Genomic DNA, 22365 nt, shown 5'->3' with positions numbered 1-22365 from the left:
GACACCAAGGGATCAGGGAGCGCGAGGAGATGGCTGCAACAAGGGTTGAGAATTTCCAGACATCGCTCCCGATGATCGCTACTTTCGTAGGCTTTAGAACTCGAAAAACGCTCAGGTACCTCTCGACTTTTGTCCGTATACGGAATTTCATTGAGACCCAGCGGGTGTACGAAATTCGTTCGAAATCGAGAGGCGTGTACGTGGTATAATTCATTTCTTTCTATTTCTTTTTTCGCTCAATTTCGTCGGTATTTTCTAAACTCTGTCATATTCGTGAAGCTGCAATATTTTTAGGGACGTTATTATACGGTACATGTACCCCAAGGCGTTCTTGGAGGACGAGATTTGCAGGTATAAAACATTCTCGATCACCAAAACCATTTCAACGACTCAAAAAAATCTTCTGGAAAAAAAAAAACTGAAAAATACCCCTCCTACCAAGTTATAGTCCTCTAATGGTTATGGGAAAAAATCAAACTGGTGGAGTTCTCGTAAGTTTTTTGTTTTTTTTTTAAATTCTTTCTCTTCTGGCTTTGGTCCGCGATCGTTACAACCTGCAGTTCTGTATATACATGTTACGCGTTTAAATTGTCAATGATAATAATTTGTTCCCGACGGGCGCCGGATGGTTTCATTAGATACCTATATATGATATTCCTCGAAATTTTTTTTCATTTCGATTTTACTTTCGACTGTTTCGTGTTCTCCTGATCACCCTGGGAAGACGCCGTAGCTAATGGAATTCCGGTTCTCACGGTGATGGAGACTGTTTCTGATCCTTTTCAGACGAACTTCGTGCGATACGATCCCGTAGGTACCTTTTTCCTTTTTTCTTTTCTTTTTTTTTCTCTTTGCACCTACGTTGTAGTCATTTTACAGTTTATGTTCCTCTAATATTTGTGGGAGCGCGTTTAACCCGATGGAAACTCGATTCCCACGGGCTATGTTTGTAGGTGTAGGTATTACGACCGATACGGCCCCATGGGATTCCTCATTCCTCTTCCAATACACTTGAATAACACACTTCTCATGTACAATCCACACAAATGCCAGGCTCTTCTATGGTATACGATTCTAGGAATTTTCGGACTCCATGGATATCAGGAGGTAATTATTATTATTATATTTCTACCATTGGCTGTGGAAGTACTTGGCTTCTGATTCTTCGGTGGTATCGAATGCATCTACCTATACCTTATGACGTAACGAAGTTTCTAAATTTTATGTTTCTCTAATATTCGTGAGAATGTTACCCCTCTGTGCAGGGTAGGTAGAAATAATTTTGACCGTCTGATTCACGCTCTCACAGAACACTTGGCGAAGAATTTGAAAAATTTTCAAAGGTCTTATACCTGCACGAATATTCATCGTTGAAAAGGAAAAATGTATCGCGAGATGATGGTGTATGGCCTGTCACAATCGCTTGTCAAGTTTAGCAATAAAAAGCGGATTTCCCGACGAAATAGTGAATAGGTAAATACAAAACGACGAGTCGTAAAACTTCTAGTATATTTGGAAGTGAACGAAGAATGTGAAAAATAAAACGAAGGTCGCGGTCTTTTCTTACACGATGATTTGTTAACGTCCCGGACTCGCAGCGTGAGAAAATTCCACCGCCAACGGTCAAATTTGTGGTATCTCGTATTAGGGTTGCAGGGCTAAGAAGGAATCGTTAGGATCTATACGTGGTTGTAAAGGCTTATATGATCTTGATGAAAAAATGATCTCAGATAAAGGGCTACTAGCCGGATTTCGGAGTTGAGTCAAGGTTGTTCGTTATCTTCATCTTCGATTTATTTCTATCGCTTTCGATGCGATAACACGGGGATTCATTTTTTCTCACTCTCCGATTCGTCAAAATGGCGTTGATGGGGTCTGGTCACGAGAATGAAAAAAAAAAAGGAATGCCGTAAGTTTGTGTATTGAAGCCAAAATTCTCACGCTACCACACCGAAGGGAGAGGATTTCGTTCTCACGATCTTCAAAAAAAAAAGTCCGCCCGAAAGGTAATTCCATTTTTTCACATTTGGTGATAGTTTTTTTTTTTTGTAAGGACGAGAGACGAGCAATTTCCTTTAATTTTTTTTTCACATTCCTTGTACCCCGATCGCCTTCTGCTTTCAAATTCCCGAATATATTGCATATTCGACCTATCTTGTATTCATGTGGAGTAAAATGCATTGTGGGAAAGTTTCGGGTAGAGGAGAAACTATCTCATGAAGTTATTTGGATAGACCACGATTCTGTAACGCATCCGAGTGAGAAAATGAATTTTTTTTTCTCCCCCGTCGTAAGATTATTTGAATTCCGACCGTTATATTGGAACTTCGTGAGAACCTCGGTGTCCGACGGAGATTTTAGAATTCTAACGTACTAGGGTGGCATACCCCGTGAGGAAGCTGAGTAAAGTTGGGAATGTGGTGGAAAAAATTTTTCGAGAAAAGAGCGCGCGCGATTCGAGTTCAACGGAAATTCTCTCTCCTTTTCATGCCCGCTCCGAGAGGGCAGGCGTTGAGAAATTTCCAACAAGCGATTATCGATTTTCAACCCCGTTTAGATGAGGGAATTTGGTATTACGGTGTGACTTTTAAACTAGGAAAACAGGAGATTCGGGATCGGTGTAGCGGGAAAATTTACGTACGGGAATAATGGCGCTAAAAAATTGTGGTGGCCTTCCAAAGCTCCCCGAATGAAATTTGATCTCAGAGCGTGACCCGGGGAGCAGTAGAACAGGATGGGGAGCTGTAATCCTGAGATGTACCACCCCTACGCCGGTCAAGTGCGTTCCAAAAATGGCGGCGATCGAAAATTAAATAAAACATTTTCCCTGTGGGAATCGGAATACGGTAATTATCTCGCGCGATCCAATGATGATACTAAGTTTTGGCGTTTCGTATCTTTGACAAAAAGGTATCGTACGTAAAATTTGCAACAAGTTAAAAACCAATCGAATTGCGATGGAAAAAATTACTGTCAGAAAGTTTCATTTTATTTAAGAATATTCGTCATTTTGAACTATGAAATTCCGACATCGGACAAACGTTACGAAATAACTTCGTTAACACGGGCGCTTTGAGAACAAAATTTATTCAATTATCTCGTTCATATAACATACAAGGCTAAAGGGGTTAAATGCGCTGAATAGAAACCCCTAATTAGTGACTAGGGGAATATGCTTCTCCAAGAAGTGCCTCTACTTCTCTATAATAATAAGTCGTCATTGTAATTTGAGAGACTTTAATAAACTCCGCCTCTAGGTCTACCCTTCTTCCTCGAAATCTTCGCTCGTTTTGTCTACCTGCCATGGAGTATTTGCGGTTACAAATTGTTCGTCGCGATGAATAAACGTTTGAAAAGGTCCTCCGGCCACATGAATAGGAATATCCTATTTAGATATTAGGATAACAGGGTTGGAGACAAGGTGGTGGCGTCGTACGAAAAAAAAAAAATAGAAAATATCAATGATTACCATCATATAGCAACACCCCGCCGAGTGATATTAAAAATCGCGATTCGGACAACAATAACCTAAACCTCTTGAAAATCACCTCATCGTGTCAAGAACGATACGATTTCATTCGAAAGGGTTAAAATTCTTCGAAACATTGATCCCCATGAGTATCAGGCAGCCATACCGATCGAGAAAGCGCGAAACCGAACACTGGGGTAGGTCGTACCCCGGAGTTAATATAATCCAACCCAAACCCCGAAGGCGCTTTTTCGTATACTGCAGGCGAGAGCCGATGGCTACTTTGTTCCATCGTCAAATTTCACATGCAGGAATCCAATCCTTCGTTGTTTTCACAAATTTTCAAAATATCGAGATATCGTAGCCCACTTTCTAGTCGCGAGGTTTGGTCTTTACGGAAGATCTCAGGTCTGCGGTTGAACAATAATCTTCGAACATCCGCAATGTTCGCGTAATGCAATGTATCGAAATTCGCTGCACTCGTGTTACGATGTTATAACGCATAAACTAGACGAAATAAAAGCGTGGCGAAAGCACATCGCTAGGGATACGTCACCCTCCACATATGAGCTAGGGAAGCAGAAATACCGAGGAGTAGCGTGCTCTACGAGCTTCAAACATGGCGCGAGAACTGGGGTGAGTGTAAGAAGTACGTATATCCATGTGTTACGAAGATCAGTATATTATCGCGTGTCAAAATATCCGCCAAACTTGACAGTTTTGCTGTTTCGAATCTTTTTCAGACCGAATATCTCCAACGGATCAACATTCGATCTTTGGCGTTTGCGGAAGAATAACGTCCATTTTTAATATATCGAATCGTGTCTGTTCTCTAATTGCCGTTGAGTCAGCCCAAGTCGAACCCGAGTAAGACACACTTACGCGTTATCGATTTCCGAAATTTATTCATGTCCCCCAATGTGAAACTCTTAGGAAAATTCTCTCAACGGTACGACGTCTTGCGAGACAGGGGTTAAGTTGGTCAGGTGTTCTACTAGGGTAGCAAGTTACCACAGAGGTTGCATCGCGTACTCTGCAATTTTGACTACGAAAGCGTTGAATAACTTTACGCAATAAAAGCTTCTCCCGCATAGCCGTTACGCTGTAGAAAACCGTAATTCCACCGAAATTCAGCCGTACGAACTAAACGAAGAAAGGGTTGAGATTTGAACAAAACTTTGTGACTATAACCACCGGGGTAGCATAAAACTCGAGAGGGTGTTCGCCCCGGGATCGTTAGCGGGCTCCATTTTGGCTCGTTCATACGCCGCCGCGCATATGCTACGCTGCAGGAGTGTTAAAAAGTCGGACGTTAGCTTCGTAACAAGTTCCTCCTCGGCTGCTTTTAATTGCCTCAGTCGTCCCGGTCGTTGTTAACGTTCAAAAAATCATCGGACTAATTATCACTAGTTCGGAAGGGTTAAGCTCTGAGTAACTTTGAGCTACTTAGAAGCCCGGGGAATATGAAGTGCGAAGAACTAGCGGGGCAGCTTGCGGTTCGGTGACTAGAAAGAAAAAAAAAAAAAAAAAGAAAAAAAGGAAGAAATATAATCAACGTACTAACCCTTAGGGGGTTTAGGGACGGATCGGGAACGCCCTTCACACCCCAACGACTACGACTACGCCCTCCGACTAATATATTTTACTCGACTCGCCGCAGCGTTCCGAACGTTCTACGCATAATTTCATGAATTTAGTTATCAGGCTGATATGCCACCGTAGAGCTCTGTAGAGTCGAAGCTACAATCCGCAGCATGTAAACTATATACGTACGTATAAGCAAATTTATTCCAATTAAATCAAATTAGTTATTCACCCCTGCAACTGCCGCTTGCTGCCCGTGCTGAAACGCATGGTGTAGAGTTTTAAAAGACGCCATCGGCACGCGTGCGGTAGGTACACAGCAGCGGTGTGACGTGTACGATCATCTCTTGAGTTGGACTTTCTATTCGATGAAACGAGAAGCAAAATTCACTTTCGCAAGTAATTTTTTTGTTTAATCGTCTGGCGTCTCGACGGGTTTCTTATTAGTAGTTCGGAGTTCGGAGGGTCGCCATTTTGGCTTGTTTGCGTTACGGGGCGTACCTATAGTGAACCGTTACTAATTGGGTGGATTAGCGTCTTCAAGGGTATTAGGGAGGTAGCAAAATTTCGGAGGTTCCAAGGAAGTTCGAATTCGAGACTGGTGAGTAGACGAAAAACAGCTGCAGAGAATTCTGAAGGTTCCCCATCCGTGCAAAAAAGGGACGAAGAGTCAGAAACAAAGTATAAACCGTTACAATTAAGTTCGATGGAAATTTGATTTTACCGGTAAAGATTTCGCATATTTTTGACGGAATATATTTTGGAAAGGCCAGGTTATCAGGATGCAATAATGAGATTGCTGCATCTTTTTAGAATAATGTTTACCTGCACCGGAATGACCGGTTTAAAAATCGAATAATCGAGAATTCAAGCGGGTCTATAGAATTATTCCACTAGGAATATTGATATAGGTTTTAGAATCCGTGGAAGGAGATTCGAGGTATTCGTGGATACAAATAGCAAGAAACTGGAAGGTTGAAAAAAACCAATTATGTTTGACCTCAAGGACGGGGATCCAGGAGATCCCTAGAGCTAGTTTTCTTTTGACATTTTCGAAATCACCTCCTGCCAAGGGCTGCGTACGACGCGAAGGCTGAAAGTCTTTGTGAACGAGGGCGGAGCTGGGACCTTCTCGAGTTTTATGAGGGTGGGAAGCCCACTGGGGCAAAATAATCTTGACAATCCCTTACCAAACTTATCTTTTGAAAATCAGAAGTCAAGATATTAGGAGACTAGGAAGATGCGGTGGGCGAATTTTTCGAGTCAACTATACAGTCTATTGTTGGTCAGCAAAAACAGCGATATTCAAGGTCGGAATTCCAGGACTCCATGCGCAGCACAGAAGCGTTTTATCCATCACTTTTTGGACTTGGATAGAGTCGTTTATGTGCCGCTTGTGTCAACTGTGAGTTCGTTGAATGGAGACGAAAAAAATATGTCTTATGAATTTTCCACTTCGATTATTCTTCGTGTATCGCTGGAACAGGATTTGAGAACGAAGTGGAGTATGCGACGTTAAGAATTCGAAATTTCGAAGACGAATTGTCCTTGACGCCGAAAGTCTGATTCGTTTCGATGCTGCAGCTTGCGCTCTTTTTTTTTTCTGTCAAGTGAAACTCACCGAAGCGGAACACTGCTACTTTCAAGGTCAGGAAAGTAGGAAGACGTGGCGGGATACCGCCTTAAAAATGCCCGACCTTTTTCAGGACCTTCCAGAAGTATGACAAGGAGAAGGTGCGAGTCCTTAATTCCTTAAAAGTTCAAGCGAGATGGAACGAAAGTTCTATTCCAAGGATCTCGACGTAATAATTTACTGGAGCGACCCAGCTTGATTGCCGGAGAATTTATACATCCCTGGAGCAAAAAATCGCTTGAAAAATCAATTATCTCTGATTTTGTGAACAGGGAAACATAAAGTCTCAGGAGAGATACGTATAGCTATGGTATTTTTCCTTGAAATTGAATCCTTAAATTTAAGTGGCGATTTATCTTCTCCAGGCGTGTTACTGCATGCGGGTTATTCGACGACGCCTTCCACGCCCCACTTTTTTCGGTTCACACAGTTATATTCCCAGAGAACGTTCTTCATAGGCTTCAAAAGGGGCCCGAAACGACCAATGAGAGCTCTCGGCTGACCTCGAGCAGCAACCAGAAAGGCTATATAAGGGCCACATAGTTTGGCCGCGAAGGCAATCGAACGTTGTCCCTTCCGCAGTGTCAATGATCTTACAGTGTTTGGTTTTTTACATCGAAATGTGTTTTACTGTAAACGAGCTATCCGGAGTTGATCAATTGTTCAATTCTCTTATGGTTAAAAGAGACAAAAAAATCAATGTGTCACGGTTTTTGTCAACAACTTATTATGGAAGAAATTCAAAAGCGAGATAATTATTTTATAGAGAGATATTCTTCCGGTTTTCATAATTAATCTTGCAGTTGTGAAATTTGATAATTTCGAGAAAACAATTTTCGCAGTGTGAAAAGGTAAAACAGGTACATAATCCGTGTGAATTATTTCACCCAGATGCTGGAAATTTTGGGGTATTCGAATGGTGAACAATTTTAGTGTCTATTACCGCAGTCAATAGAATGTAATATCGAAATATGTGTATCAATAAAGTGAATGAAGTATAACTCGATCAATTATACGAAAATTTGTCGGAGCTCGGTAAATTTCAAATTCTAATTTCGCGCCCCAATTCGAATTTGCTTTACCCTCGCACGATTCCTGACCTACATTTGTCACCGACGGTGGGTAAAGCCGAATCGAAGAAGGGGTGGCTGTAACCTCCGGCATTTGTCGATTGTTTCTAGTTAATGGTGTACGTACCGCTGATCGCATACCTTTCGATAATTCTTATGCATTTGGCGACAATTATCTTGCGGAAAATTGAATTTCGACTCACCGGAGGGATGATTTGACTGCACATTGTAGTCGTCAACTTGTAGACTGCTGTTTGCACCAGTTCTCGATAATCTGACAACGTGATATTGATTGTCGTTTACTTTAACGCCAACATCACCGATCGGATGATCGTTCGTTCCCATATTGTAAACAGCGAACACGTTCCCTTCCACCTGAAAATTTAGATTCAATTTTATCAGGTCATCGGGAATAAAGGCGAAACGAAGTTGAAAAATACTTGTCAAGTTTAAATATTCGATCAGCTAAACTTCGGGAGGGTTGCTTTTGACATTAATCATAATCTAAGTCATGTCAAAGTACTTTCTTTCACGCGGAAAGGGAATTTGATTCTTCGGTGCAGAACTAAAAATTTCTCTCAAACAACGATCGTATTCAACTGCACACGGTGAAACATTCGGGCCGAAATACGAATGCTCGATCGAGTTTTATTCCAGTTTTCAAATGAAATTTGAATAATCGCTTCTGGAAATGTTGTGTAGAGACCATGAGGCATATTCAAACGGTAAAGTAGGTATTGGTCGATATCCGGAGGAAGTTCGTTAATTTGTATTCCAAGATGTACTCTAACGAGTGAGCAAATGTCACGATAACGATGACAACGAAAGCTAGAGTCAAAGCGATCGTACCGTTTTCAAGAGCCGTTGGTCAGTTTTCATTCTGACACCAGAAATTCGCTATTCAATTTCTACGATACCAATAATAATTATATGTTTGACCAGTTGTCCGATTGCAATTTGTCGGTAAAATTAATATTTGTATTTCAACTTTGACGATTGATTATTATCGCACATCATATTCTCTCAACGTGTATAATCAGCGCCAGCGGATATCGTAGTTCGTTCGTATATGTTTGCTGTGTATAAATTGACTTATTTAAATCAACACAATCGAATTTAGAACATAGCAACGAATAGTAATTACAATAAACCATATTATCGTTATATTCGCGATGGAGAAAGTGAAAATTTTCGTATGCACCGATCCGCAAATTACATCTGCGTTCGAATCGTTATGCAACGTATTACAATGTATTCATCTCGCAAATAACCGATTTCTGTACAGAATGTTGAAGCCGAACGCAGTAGCCATATGTATAATTCAAAGAACTCAGTTTTGCAACAGTCGATTCCAAACTAATCGAAAATGCATGACGCGTCGAACGAAAAATTTCATCTGAACTTACAAATTAGTATGAGAACATACGTGTGCGAATAAGTTTGTGTCGCAGATAATAATTGATGAGAAAATTCGGTTACATGATGGCGGATAATGACAAGAGCGTTATATTTGAATATTGGCCGCAGACGATGATCAGGATTTCATGAAATCGTTGGATGTGTTTACGAAAGCGTGGGGATCACGTTGTACGCTCTTCTGAAATACCATTAACAGTGGCAATTTATAATTAACAGGAATTCAGAACGTCGGGAATTATCGACGTGAGCCTTTCGGGAGTAGCGAATAGAATTCGGTAGAATGAGGAGCAGAAGCAAGCAAGAAATCAATTGTGTCAAGTGTTTCACTAGGATAACATGCACGTGTGGAGGTCGATCAATTGGAACGCGTTAATTACGTCATTAACAGTGTGCAGCGTTTCTCTGAATTGTAAAAGTAAGTTAAACCGGGAGATTGTGGGAGAAAGAAAAGCGAAAGAAAATTATTATCAACGAAAGTATGAAATTTTTTGTTATTCGAGGTAAAAGGATTGCAGGACAACGAAAGGTAGGAATACCGAAGCGGCTTGTGGTTTCGAATCGAAGAATTATCACGAGTTATAATTACACGTTGAGCCAGCCTAAGACCGCACGGTCGATAATTCAGCGGATAATTATTTCACTATTTTTATGTAAACTACCGAAGAATAACTTTGACAATGCACAAATAGGGTATGTACAGGTCACAGGACAGCATGAAAATCGAAGAACTTTGTTCAATTGTTGTTGTTGTGTACATACGACTGATAGTGGTACTAATCCATATGATAACGCGAAAGACGTCACGGGCTTTATCTTTTCAAGGTTGTAAGCTGTGTAAGCGCATTCGTACGATGTACACACTCGAAATTTCTACAATTGTTATTGGGCAGGGGAGATGACGTGTTAATTGTAACGGAAACGTAAAATAAATAAAGACTCGCGCGAAGCACCTGCGTCCAGGTCGGTCAAGGTCAATATATTCGACCAGAGAAGAGGTTTCCTGATCATTAATCACACGAATATCGAATGTTTGAAATACATTCCGGTTGAAATACAGAACGTGTGTGATATTGTAGATGTGTTCAAGTTCTGACCCACGGTTTTTGAATAGCCTACTTCTTATCTAAGGCATTTTCAAGTCTGAGCCATTTTTTTGTCTTTGTCTCGGTGCGGGTGTAGCCTTCGAAACTGAAGAAGGAAAATAAGAACTTTTTCTACCGGCGAAAACTAACAATTTCAATCTCGAGGTAGTCGTTGCTGGACGCCGATTCTATCCTCAATAAAACGGCGTCACTTATCCCGGTGGCAAATCCCAGCGCGACGGTGTCTCTCTTCATTTCCGGTCTTCGGTCTGCCGCGAACGTATACGTTATGAGGCCCCTCGCCGAGCCAAATTCATAGGCTGTTGCTTCTGCGGGTAAAAAAGTAACGCAGGAAACGATTAGATCAGATAAACGGAGAAACGAATGGTTACCACAGGCGTAATCATCTCATTGTCATACCGTCGCTGCATGTTGGCCCCGTAAAACTGGTCATGTCGCAATCGCAGGTGTAGCTGTTCCATTGTTGAACGCATAATCCGTGATTAGCGCAGACGTCGTGGGTGCATCGTTTTCCCGAATGTCCTGCGGACGTGTCGCATCCCGATTCGACCGAGGAGGAAGGGACGACTGCATCCGACAGGAGATCTGGACTTTCTCCGCTCAGGTCGAGAGAGGCTAAGCAACCCTCGAAACCGTGACGACTTAATATCTGTTTCGGTAGCTGGGCGTACTGCGATTTTTCAACGCCACCTGCGAATTTTCGGACAAATGTATCGTTGAGATTTTTGCGGAGGATTTCGGATTACCGTAGTCTGATGGATTTTCGAAAACAATTCGGAATTGCGTTATTTTTGAAGTGTTTGAATTTCAAGAAGCATTCGGATTAGGTTTGTGTATACGCGGAGTCTAGAGAGGATTCGCATGGGATTTTAGTTTGACAGGATTCCCGGCGGAAAATCTGAACTTAAGTCGTTTGAATTTCAGACCGAATTTGGATTTAGGTTGTTTGCATTCCGCGATGTATTCGTATTCGCTTCGCTTGCATTTCAGCAAAATTCTATTACGCATTGTTTGGCTCTCGCGGCATACCTACATTTTTGATGTTCGGATCATTTATGTAATTGAAATGAGAATAATTTTGATTTTGGTGGGGTTTCTCTGTAGAATGTAATTCGGGAATCGTAATGCACAGAAAAAAAACAAAACAAAAATCAAACACACGTCTGTAGCGGATAGACAAATAGGTAAATGTAATAGCAGTAAAAAAGTTATATTTGTTATTCCAAACGAAACGAATGATTTCGGGAACGTATTTGCTAAGTTCCTCGTTGAATGCGGAGCAGAGTTATCCACTTAGTTTTGGATCGGATTAAAATATATGTATATATACGACGTCCTGAGGTCGGATTAATTAATACCGAGGAGAACGCAAGTTCGTTGGTAAAGGAGGATGAAGCTATACCCTGTTCGATACCATATACCTATATAATTAACGAGTTTTTGGCTTTTAAATCCCGAAGGACACGAAGGCGAGTCTAAATTTCCGCGGGATGGTAATTTCAGCGGATTGATGGATAAATTATAGGTAGCAGCGAAATAAGATAAAGGAGAATTAGTGGGACGAGGGAATATTTGGCACGAAAACAATCCCGCCAATCCGATTTCCTTTTCGGGACTTGTCTCGGGGCGTCTCCTACAGGAATTACGGAGGCCTTTCTCTCTTGATCCCAAAGCAATATTTCCAACTGTCATTGGCCGCGAATTGGTTCGGGAAGAAGCGAGGGAGGGTCGGAGGACGAGGCAAGCGAATAAGGGGGAATTCCGCGAAGTAGCTCAGTAGGAGAAATATACGTAACGATGGATATCCTGCGGGAGGCTACGATAACCACTTCCCAAATCACGTATATAGGTATACGTATACTATGAGGGGATACTAACAATGTAAGGAAAAGAAAACGATTCACCTTCTTACGAGATCCGAGAGAATATAACAACAATAGAAAAGCAAAAAAAAAGGAATCCCAATATGAGATCGCACATTCCAACAACCAAATGGTTCTGAATCAGTCTACGAATTTTCATAAATTTCTACAACAATGCGAAGCTGTATAACGTAGCGCACGAAGATGTTTACGATTTCTTCACTCTCCTCGGATCCTCGGAAAAAGGATTCGTTCTACTGTCGGTCGATTCCTTCGAGTGCTTCGCATATGGATTAGGAAAAGATCAACGAATACTTAAGGATTGTGGAAGAGAGGGAATCTCGTATAGATTTCAAGGAATTCAAAACTTCTTCGGCAGTTCTGTAATTCTTCAGAAATCTCTCGAACGATTCGAAACGCTTCGAATCAAGAGCCTAGATTCCATCGTATCGAGTCGACGTTCTGTTTCTCATTGTTTGGTCAACAATGCTACTTGCTATTTTCCCACAATAGGAGATTTTTATTTCCTTGATCAGGTGTACATTCTCATTTATCACGTCCCAACTTTTACTGGGAAATCCTCACCAATGTAAAGGATCCCGTCCAAGTCCAAATTTTCGTTGCTTCCAGGGCTATTGACGATGGCAACGTGGTCGTCGACGGCTAAAGTATGTCTTCTGGGCGCTGGACGGCCGATGCTGACGGCGTGCCATTTTCCATCGTTAAGCCGAGACCTCGAGTTGTCCCGAATTCGTACCGGACCGTCCCCAAGGTCGAACACGTAATGTACGTGACCATTGACCAACTCGACGGCAATAAAGTCACGCTCACGACCCGCGTTGTAGAGCAGAAGACCGTTCGCCTCGCGGGTTTTGAACTGGAACGAGAAACAATCGCGTCGATTAGAGACATGATTTTTTTTCAGCGCCCGCTGAAAAATAACTGATTCGTGAAACGGACCAATGACCGGTTTCAACGGAAACAACCGTCTAACGAGTTTCGTGGCGTTTCCCATCTAAATACGTATAATGTATAGAGGTAGGTGTGTAATCTCAGTTCTGAATCTAGATCTGAATCGTTGAGTGACTCTGCTGTTGCAGAAGCAAAAGGAATACGCGCTACGTTCATATTCAAATAGAAGTCCCTTTATATTCAGCAGCTTATAGCGTCGTGTAGAACGTCTTCTATAATCTTAAAAGAAAAAGTATTTCATTTGTTTTATTCTATTCTATTCTTCGCTTCTCGCAGAGTCTTCCGTGAGACGCTCAGCTGCTTATTCCGCGATCTCCGTTACACTCAACCGCTCGGAATCCGTCATTGTTTAAATAATTTACTCGCTATAAAGATTATTTTAAGTTGAACAAAAGAAGGAAATTTTCATGCCGCTCAATATGACCATTCAGCTGAATAGGGACAGCCGAAGATTTGGCTGTGCAGTAAAGGTAGATATGGAAGGCTCTATATTATAATTCTCTTAGAATAAATTACTATCCCATCCCGCCGACGTTCATTATATTCCGCCGTTCGTGGTAGAAAATATTTTTAACCCCCCCCCCCCCCCCCCCCCCCCGAATCTCCCCGTTTCTGATGCAGACAGCTGAACGTAGTATATATATAACCCCGTGCAACGCGATGCGGCTGCACTTTTCCAGAGTTCAAAAACCCCGGAATTACACGAAGTATAGAGCTAAGCGTATACGGAGGTATCCTTAAGAAAAAGTCCGCACTTCGCGTGCAGATCGCGTCCAGATTTAATCCTGAGAATTATTTATGTGTGTATAACAATAGACGATCAATCTCGGTTGTGTCCGATGTCGTTACAAAAAAACTGAAAGAACGGTTCCACGATCGGAAAAAAATAAAACAAGAAAGAACATTATCTTGCGCAACCTGACACGTGAAGCATAATGTTATACATCGTGACCCGAAATCCGGCTTTTCCGTATTTTTCATTTGAGCTGATAGCCTTTACGTGCTCGAGTTTTAGTTTTCGTGGAGTGAGATTCGGAAACGAAAAATGTAATTTCGGGAAACTCTGTCAATTTATTTGAAATCATTGACGTATGATAGTCTACTGCAATTCCCGTGAAACATTATGCGGTACGAGATTTTAGAATCATTCGACAGAGTTTGGTATATTTTTTTTTTTCTAATCCGTCAAAATCCTAAAAAGTTTAGAATCGTGAAATCTAGTACCCAGGACACGCAAATTTATACGATTGTTCACCTTACAGTGAGATTTGAAAAAAAAAAAAAAATATGGTAATATAAGGTCAGAGTTTACCGAGTTCCTCCCCTTTCATCAAAGTGTTGATGGAATCCTATTTGAGGATGAAAGAAAAATCGTGATGAGTTGAGCAAAGTTTCTAGGTTTTACTATATCTATATACCTGTACCTACGCTAGATGGAAAACTTCCGATTTTTGCTGCAGCGTTAAAAATTATTCATTAGTAACAAATTAAATAGACGGAACGATTGAATGGAAACTGATTAAGCCGGGTGGGGGGTTTATAAACTGTGGTAAAGAAAAATAAGAAATAAAAACAATTTATTGGACTCCGCGACACATCGGAGGAGTTTTCAAGATATCAATATCAAAGTAATTTAGAATCAATTTCACCTGTAAATGTTTAAATAATATAGTAAAAACTTTATCCAATAGAGTTTTAATATAAAGTTCCGAATGATTCGTAAATACATTTCGAAAAACTGTTCGTTAATATGAAATGGAAAGAATCATACCTGCGTAATGGGGGATACGAAATTAGGTTTAATACTTCGCTTTCACTTTTTTATATTTCTCTCAATATACCTTCGTCACTCGCGACAGATGAGGATTTCGGTTGACGCGGCGTAACAAAAGAGATAAAAAAAAGAAAAAAAAAGGAAGAAAAAACGGTTTTACTACTCGCGCAATGAAGGTAGCCTACTTTTATAAAGTTTTTCGAAGAAAAATATGAAAACTTTTTATCCTCATTCTTTATTATAGCTCTCCAGAACCGTAAAGGTATTAAAGCTAAGTCACGTTTTTTTATTTCATTATAAATTTTTCGTTTTTTTTCTAGTTCTCAGAATTAATAAGGCAAAAAATGCCAACGGTTAGATTTTAGTTACGGCGCGTTTCGTTCCAAGTCATCGTCAAATTGTCAAAGTTTAAAAAAAAGTAAGATCGTCGGCACGTTTTCACGTCTGCTGTATCGAGGAATGCCTTCAACGGAAATTGAAAAAGTAGACGGAATTTCGAGAAATGAGGCTAGAACGCAAAACTACTGCTTTTTTTACTCACTTGAAAGTAGACGTTGGTTTCCACGTAGGCTTTGAGAACCGGGAGTCCGACGAATGTGTGTTTGGAAGTGAACGTGACGGGATGATGAACGGGGTGGTTTCTTTTCCCGAATTTCCCGGTGACCCTGATGATCGGAGTAACTCCTTGGTGAGATCCTTGATGAGATCCGGCACTCCGTGCTATTTCTAGATAAGGATAACCGTTGAACCAAACTTGTTGAAGTTGGCCAACGAAGTTCGGCGCGTCGTGTTCAGCGTGCAGGTAACCGCCGGCGTGTAGCGTTCGAAATTCAAGGATGCTTTGCTTCCCCAAAAGAGTTTCAGCTGTTGGAAAAACGAAAGATGGCTGTCAGGAGCGTCACTTGGATAATCGGCAGATCGATTGGAGAGCCTTCGAAAAAGACAATACGTATACACGTGCGCGGCGTGACCTATTTTTTAATTTTATACAGCCGAGGAACACGTAGGGATAGATTCGGTAAATTAAAATTTACCCTCAAATCTCGCGGGTTCTCGGAGGAAGAAAAAAAAAAAAGGGTTCGATATCACCATCGAACGTCTCTCTCGAAACGGTGAAACTTTTGTCGGAAGCATTTCATTATAGGTACACGACCTCATTTTTCCGTCCGATTTCGTTGTGTCATTGGAAATAGGACGTGCCGTAAAGTACAAGTTTTATGATCAATGATGTTTCTTTGATTTTTTAACCGATTTTCAATTCGAAGTACAGATTTGGAGATCCAAAATGGCATCGATGAATGTTCAAGTGGCGTAAGGAGATATGTGAGAAATGGCGTGTGTGGAATTTTCGATGTCGACAACGAGGTTTACCAATTTGGATTCGATTTTTCCAGTGCGGTATTTATTTCAACTCATCAGTCGATTGAAAGAAAAAAAATCGAATATGGGACACAAGCACTCATCATTCACAGTAAAAATCGGAGAGAGTCAATTATACAAACTTCAGATTTCAATGTATGGTACTCAGCTTGAAAAGCCGTATGTAATTTCGTTCAGATTTTGAAAAATTTACGGTACCGAAGAGGTCCTCAAATTCAGTGCCTGTAATTGCGTTCTATACTCACGCAACCCCTAGCTCTTTTTAGGGTACCGACTAGGAAGGGTGTTATATGCCCACGTGCGATCGTCAGTTGTTTGTTCTTTGTCAAGATTCGTTGGTCCGCGTAGGAATAACTCGTAATATTTGCTCGCAACTCCCTCTCGACGAATACGTTATTACACGGGATCGTGCAGAGGGACGTTCAAGGGCGGTTCGAGGAGTTTGCCACTCTGGTCGGTATAATATTTTCAACGGGTAGCGCGGTAAAGATATCAATAATTCTCACTGATAATGGAAACAATTGAACATGTTCGTCCATCAGAGTAAAATGCATCACGCATACAAACAAGCGATACGATTCCATCGCGTTTTCGGGACGTTGTACGGTCACCTCGTCTGATCGGATGATCAAAAACTGCTTCCGAAACTCTTGGGCACCACTTACGATAGTTTTGAGATTAAAGGTATGTAAATCGAATTTGGCTAGATGGAATTCGGAGTTCGGGGCGACGTGCTCTCTCGAAGCTTACGAGAAGCGTACGGAATTCCGGGCGTATACGTATACATACATATATATACACCTTCGACTTTGATGTTAATTTGCGGTTGAATTAAGCGCGGTTTGATTGCCTCGCGATTGAGCCTTCCTACGGACAGTTATCGAGGCTATATTCAAGGTCTGTTTCCCGCCATATCGTAGCCACAAAATTGCGATTCCCGCTAGACAACCCGAACATTAAGGTCTACCCACCCACCCACTCTCGACGGAGTTTGGGAAACTTGCGCGCCATGGATTTCCATCGGATATAGATATGACATTATACTCGCGTGTTACCAGCGAGAACTTCGACAATAAAAAAAAGGAGCGAACGTGTATACGTACGATCATTTCTACGTGTGATCGTATTCGCAGATCTATTCTTCGGAAATTTATCGTCAGCGCAAAAGCAACGAGGTACACCTATCCACTGTCAGAAGTATTTCTCTTGCAATTTCAAACTTTAAAATAACATTCATCGCTTCTAAATACGATAAGTCAAGCAACGTGATGTTCAACAACGCTGCGATGGTACGGGTGAATTTTAAGAGGCCTCCTCGCAAGTAGGAATGTTGTGCTTTGTAATTTATCGAGCAGCCGTCATTCACCCGAAAATTACTGACTACGAGTGGATGTGGCCGGTGAGGTGGAAGAGCCAGAGTATGCACGATTTGGTCGTACGTGCGCACACCCATGTATGCATGTAGGTATTCGTTCGATATCGCAGTTCGAAAATTGTTTTCTTTTTTTTTTTTTCTTCTTTTCTTTCAGTTTCAATCGTATGACTTCGTCGTGATTCGAACTATTGCAAAGAGAAAAGGCAGTCGGGTAACAAAGAACAGATTTGGCACGAGCCTAGGTTTCGCAATCTATATAGGGACGCGGAATGCTATCGATCGACGATTTCTTTGCGAATTTCGATGCAATCTTATCACGAGGAATTCTGGATAAAAAAAAAAATAAAATAAAATAAAAAAAACATTCAAAGTAATGTGCGTGAAATTTATTTGGGTAGTTTACTTTTACTACGGAAATTCAGGATCATGATCTTGAGGGATCGTCGCTTTGATATTAACCTTCGGATCCCATCGAGCGATGCGGAGGATGGTCGAGTAATTTAGGGTATCGCCGTCTAACTCAATACCGAAGGTATCGGTCGGTCGTTTATAGGGTGATTCGAGTCAGAAGAGAAAAAACCAGCCGAAGTTCGTACCGTTGGAAGAGGACGGGGTCGCGGGGTCTTCGATGACGATGTGCCGGGCGCCGTGTAATATGAGATGGGCAACGTCGATACGCGCTTGATTGGCGAACCGACCATCCTCCCGTATATATATGTACATCGATCATATTATCGTTATTGCGGAATCGAACGAGAAGTGGGATGCGAAGAGACCGAGGGGTGCGAACGTACCACGTACAGCTACAGGGGTCCGCCATAAACCACCGATATATGGGTAACACTCTGCATTATGATCTGCCCATGGTGGAAATAATTTTGTTAACGTAGGAAGTACGTGAATCCTGCAGGAAGGAAGAAGGGTGGATGGTTTGAACAATGAAAATTTTGCGGCGTCGCATCGACACCCATGCGGTATACCTTGAATTAATTTATCGATCGTCTCCTGAAAATCCTGCATCCGTCAGATAATTATTACGCGTCTCTGTAACGAACCTCGATGATGCTCGATTATACCGCGGCAAACCAATCGGATGAGCGATGCTCTCGATTGATGGGGATTAATCTTTCACGATATACGTATGGCAACGCTCTTCTGCCGCGTGTACAGACGTACGGATGTTGGAATTTCCGAAACTTGTCGTCTGCAAGTGCAGTGGCTGCGAAAGACTCCTCAACTTTTTTCAATTACGTATACGCAACCTGACCAGTTTGCAACGATTTGATGACTGAAAATTTTATAGGTATATGAGAGGACAAGGAGAACGGTAACAGATCAGAATTGGTACGTGCGAGTCACTCGACTGTGATTGATGAAAGCGTAAAGAAAAAAAACATAGTTAAATAAGAAGAGATTTTTTGAGAAAATTGACAGTTTTGTGCTCGTGTCAAAGTTCACGAGCTGAACGATGCGATGTTTGGCAAATGAACGACGTGGGGATGATTCTTCTTTTCGTGAACTTTTTTATTTCCATTAGCGGCGGGGAGTTCATCCTGCGGAACAGGTATGACCCTGCTGCAGGGCAGGGGTAAGGGAGGAGGAATGAAGGACTGGTATGTGGTGGCTGTGGGGTAGGTATATAGCTGATGGTATATATATATATATATAATGCAATTTATATGATAAATGGAGCTAAATCTAAAACCAATAAAGTGAGGTGGCGCTCCTGTAAACCTGCGGAATGAGGGTACCATTGTGCCGCGGTTATTTCTAGACTATAATATACGTGTCTATAGTAGTATAATATAGTAGTGAATAGGTATACGATGGTTATTGGTTGTTGGCTAGGTATTCAGAAAACAGAAATAAATAGATGAACTGAGCTATACAGTTTCGAATCCAAGGTATTATCAAATTGACAATGAGTATAAACTGTACAGCTATTAATACACATCGAGGCTTTTCAACTCGAAGTGTCTCGTACAACTTTAATCATTCTCCTTTTCAACATCCAACGCAGGTGATTTGAAACAATTTTTTTTAAAACTAAAATCTGACTGCATAGAGAACCGCACCGGTACCAGCTTTGTCGTACTTATTTTTAAATATTCGTCGAGACAGCGGCGCCCAAAATCAAAAAATATTCGCAACAATTGACGGCTGAGATTTTCTCACTCTGAAGTACTCTTTGTTGAAGAAAAAAATTCTCACCGGGGTAGGCATTCGCGTAGCAAGTTTATCTCTTACATTAACGAGCGAATACATTTTCTCCCCACCCCCCCTACGCTAGGTTTATATAGCATAGAGTAGACAAATGTACTTTCTTTGATATATCCTTAACGGTATGCGCTACACAATTCTGTTACATATCTTGAACGAGCTTGAATTCGAGAGTCATTCGAACAACGACCGAAGTCACGTCTTGGTACGTAAACTTCAAGGGTATAATACTTCACACCCCACACGTCAATAATCTATCGATTTTACGATTATTCGCCAGACGCTTCTCGTACTTTTTATTTTCTACCCACGTACGATATAAGCTGTAATACCTAATCTTCACTCAAATGTGTCTAAGCCAATAGCAATCATCATCAGTTCTAGCAATTTCGAGCAGACGATACGTTTTTTTTTTTTTCTACAATTCTTGAGTCGAGATTGTTTGTATTCAGTCGAGATACAAAAAGCAAAAAAAGACAAAAAATACAGAAAAAAAGAAGAACGTTCTTTACGGCACATGATGTATGAAGTGTTACAGATGATGTGTTGTAGGTCCGAATGGAAATAGCTAGACTTTGCCTTGGGGAACGGAATGGCTGTAGGCAATATCAATTTGCATCATATACCTATCGCCAGGTATACATGATACGATAGTATAAATCGTCCCCGGTGCGCTTTGAGCTGTAAAAAAGTAAAGGCGGGGGAGGGAGGGGGGGGGGGGGGAATCGACGGTAGCATAAATGGTAGAGGTGGGTTCATTCGAGTTGATGGAATCCGTATATTTGCATAAATGCAATTATTAGCGGTACCGATGGTGTACGGTGTAGTTCGACGGTTTTGTCGTATACACTTGCAGAATTAGCGGGGAAATTGAAACGATTCGAATGGTGCATTTTTTTTTTCACCTTTGGGACCGACGTGGAAAAAAAGTAGGGTCACCAGACGAATTGGAAATCCGACGAGACATCGGAGTTTTGAAAATGGAGTGGCAACCGGCTACTAGTTGGTACGTTCTTCGACTTGGGACCTGATTACTCTATCCCGTTGATATATGCCGCACACTCTAAGTTTTAAATGGAACCATTTGCATTCTGCGTACTGATTTCTCGAATTAAAGGTATGCATACTAATTACGTAACCGGTACCCAGCATTCAGTCCGGACTCGCGATGCCGACGCTAATACGAAAACTCGTTTCGGGCTGGAGAGAGAAAAAATGCGTCGAACTCGCGCACGCTTTACAGCTGCAAATTTTTCACCAAGTTTCAAGCAGTCTCACTCGATGAATGAAAATCGCTCGTACTCTTCAACGTATATGTTAAAAAATTCAGTAAAATTCAAACTGAACTTATTCATGATCAAAACGATCCGCGATTTTCTAGGATCTTTCAGACAAGACGTATATATCGTGATTTTAATTTGTTCTACGGGAATAGTCGGATCCTCGATTGAGTCTGGAACTCTCCGATTCTCGGTTGAAGTTGGATCGCCATGATTTTCATTGAAGATTGAATGTTCTTGTTTTTTTATTCGCGTGAGATTTCGGTGTTCTTATTTCGGAATGAGATACCACCGTCGTTACATCGTACGTTGGCTTTGGTAATTCCGGTTATTCGATACCGTTCGCAAAGTAGGTACAAACAAGGGCAAGAGATAATAGCCTAATATAATTCATCAGCTGGGGTCCTGGAGGAGTTGCAGTTTTATAATTCTAAACTTGGTGCATACTTTGCCCATTATGCGGCAAAGCGTATATAGGTATAAGTACCTATATACAGATATAGATACATAATACACAAAATGTAGTTAAGAACTTAAGAGGATTTCGAAAGTTGTGTGAAAAATTACGGACAGCCATACCATAACTATACCTATAGCGTATATTTGAGTAAAAATTTTTTAATTTAAACGAGGTATGCGAATCAAGGTATGGGACACCCTCAAGTCCGTTGGCCCCAATTTAAAGTTTGTTCAAAAATTTAGGATTTATTATATACCTAGTCGCGGTCGTAAGTTTTCATAAAGTTTAGTTTTCTCGTTCTAGCATCTGAAAAAAAAAAAAGTTACTCGCAACTATAGGGGGAGTCGAGGTGAGCGAGGGTCTCTCCCAGCCAGTTCACCCGGTTTCTCGTAAACTTGTTACGCAAAAAATATTCCTTTTTCATCCATTTTATTCAGTTTGAAAAATAATTCACCGAGGAACTGCCGCCACCCGGGGATCAAAACTTCTTAATCATCAACTTTCTAAAAGTCATCAGGAATTAGCCGATATACGACGCCATCTTATGCCATCGGTAACTTATCAGGCTCTTCGATATCGGAGATTATAACCGACGCGGTAATTTAGCGGGGCATCGCGCAGCGCTTCGTTAAACCTTACCGCCATCCTCACCCAATTTCGCCCTTCTGTTTTTTCACCAAAAACAGGTAAAAAACAAAAAAAATGTTTTCCTTTTAAATCAAGGAAGGAACGCCGGTAAGTGACCCGATACCTGACGCGATCGG

At 41.3% G+C, this 22365-nt stretch overlaps 1 protein-coding gene across 10 annotated transcripts in view; it reads right to left on the bottom strand.

Annotated features, from left to right (window-relative positions):
- LOC105689490 (neurexin-3) overlaps positions 1 to 22365 on the bottom strand; it is a 147679-nt gene that overhangs the window by 22830 nt on the left and 102484 nt on the right. For all 10 annotated transcript variants that reach the window (XM_048650205.1, XM_048650207.1, XM_048650209.1 and 7 more), the window contains 5 exons: positions 15428 to 15750; positions 12726 to 13017; positions 10678 to 10968; positions 10408 to 10586; positions 7960 to 8131 (listed from right to left, as the gene is read on the bottom strand). In XM_048650205.1, coding sequence (XP_048506162.1) covers positions 7960 to 8131; positions 10408 to 10586; positions 10678 to 10968; positions 12726 to 13017; positions 15428 to 15750 — 1257 coding nt within the window. The remainder of the gene's footprint in view (positions 1 to 7959; positions 8132 to 10407; positions 10587 to 10677; positions 10969 to 12725; positions 13018 to 15427; positions 15751 to 22365) is intronic.

This window comes from Athalia rosae, chromosome 2 (genome assembly GCF_917208135.1).
Source record: "Athalia rosae chromosome 2, iyAthRosa1.1, whole genome shotgun sequence".
Classification (NCBI taxonomy): Eukaryota; Metazoa; Arthropoda; class Insecta; order Hymenoptera; family Athaliidae; genus Athalia; species Athalia rosae.
The sequence above is the reverse complement of the archived record's forward strand: the minus strand, read 5'-3'. Positions and strand labels throughout refer to the sequence as shown.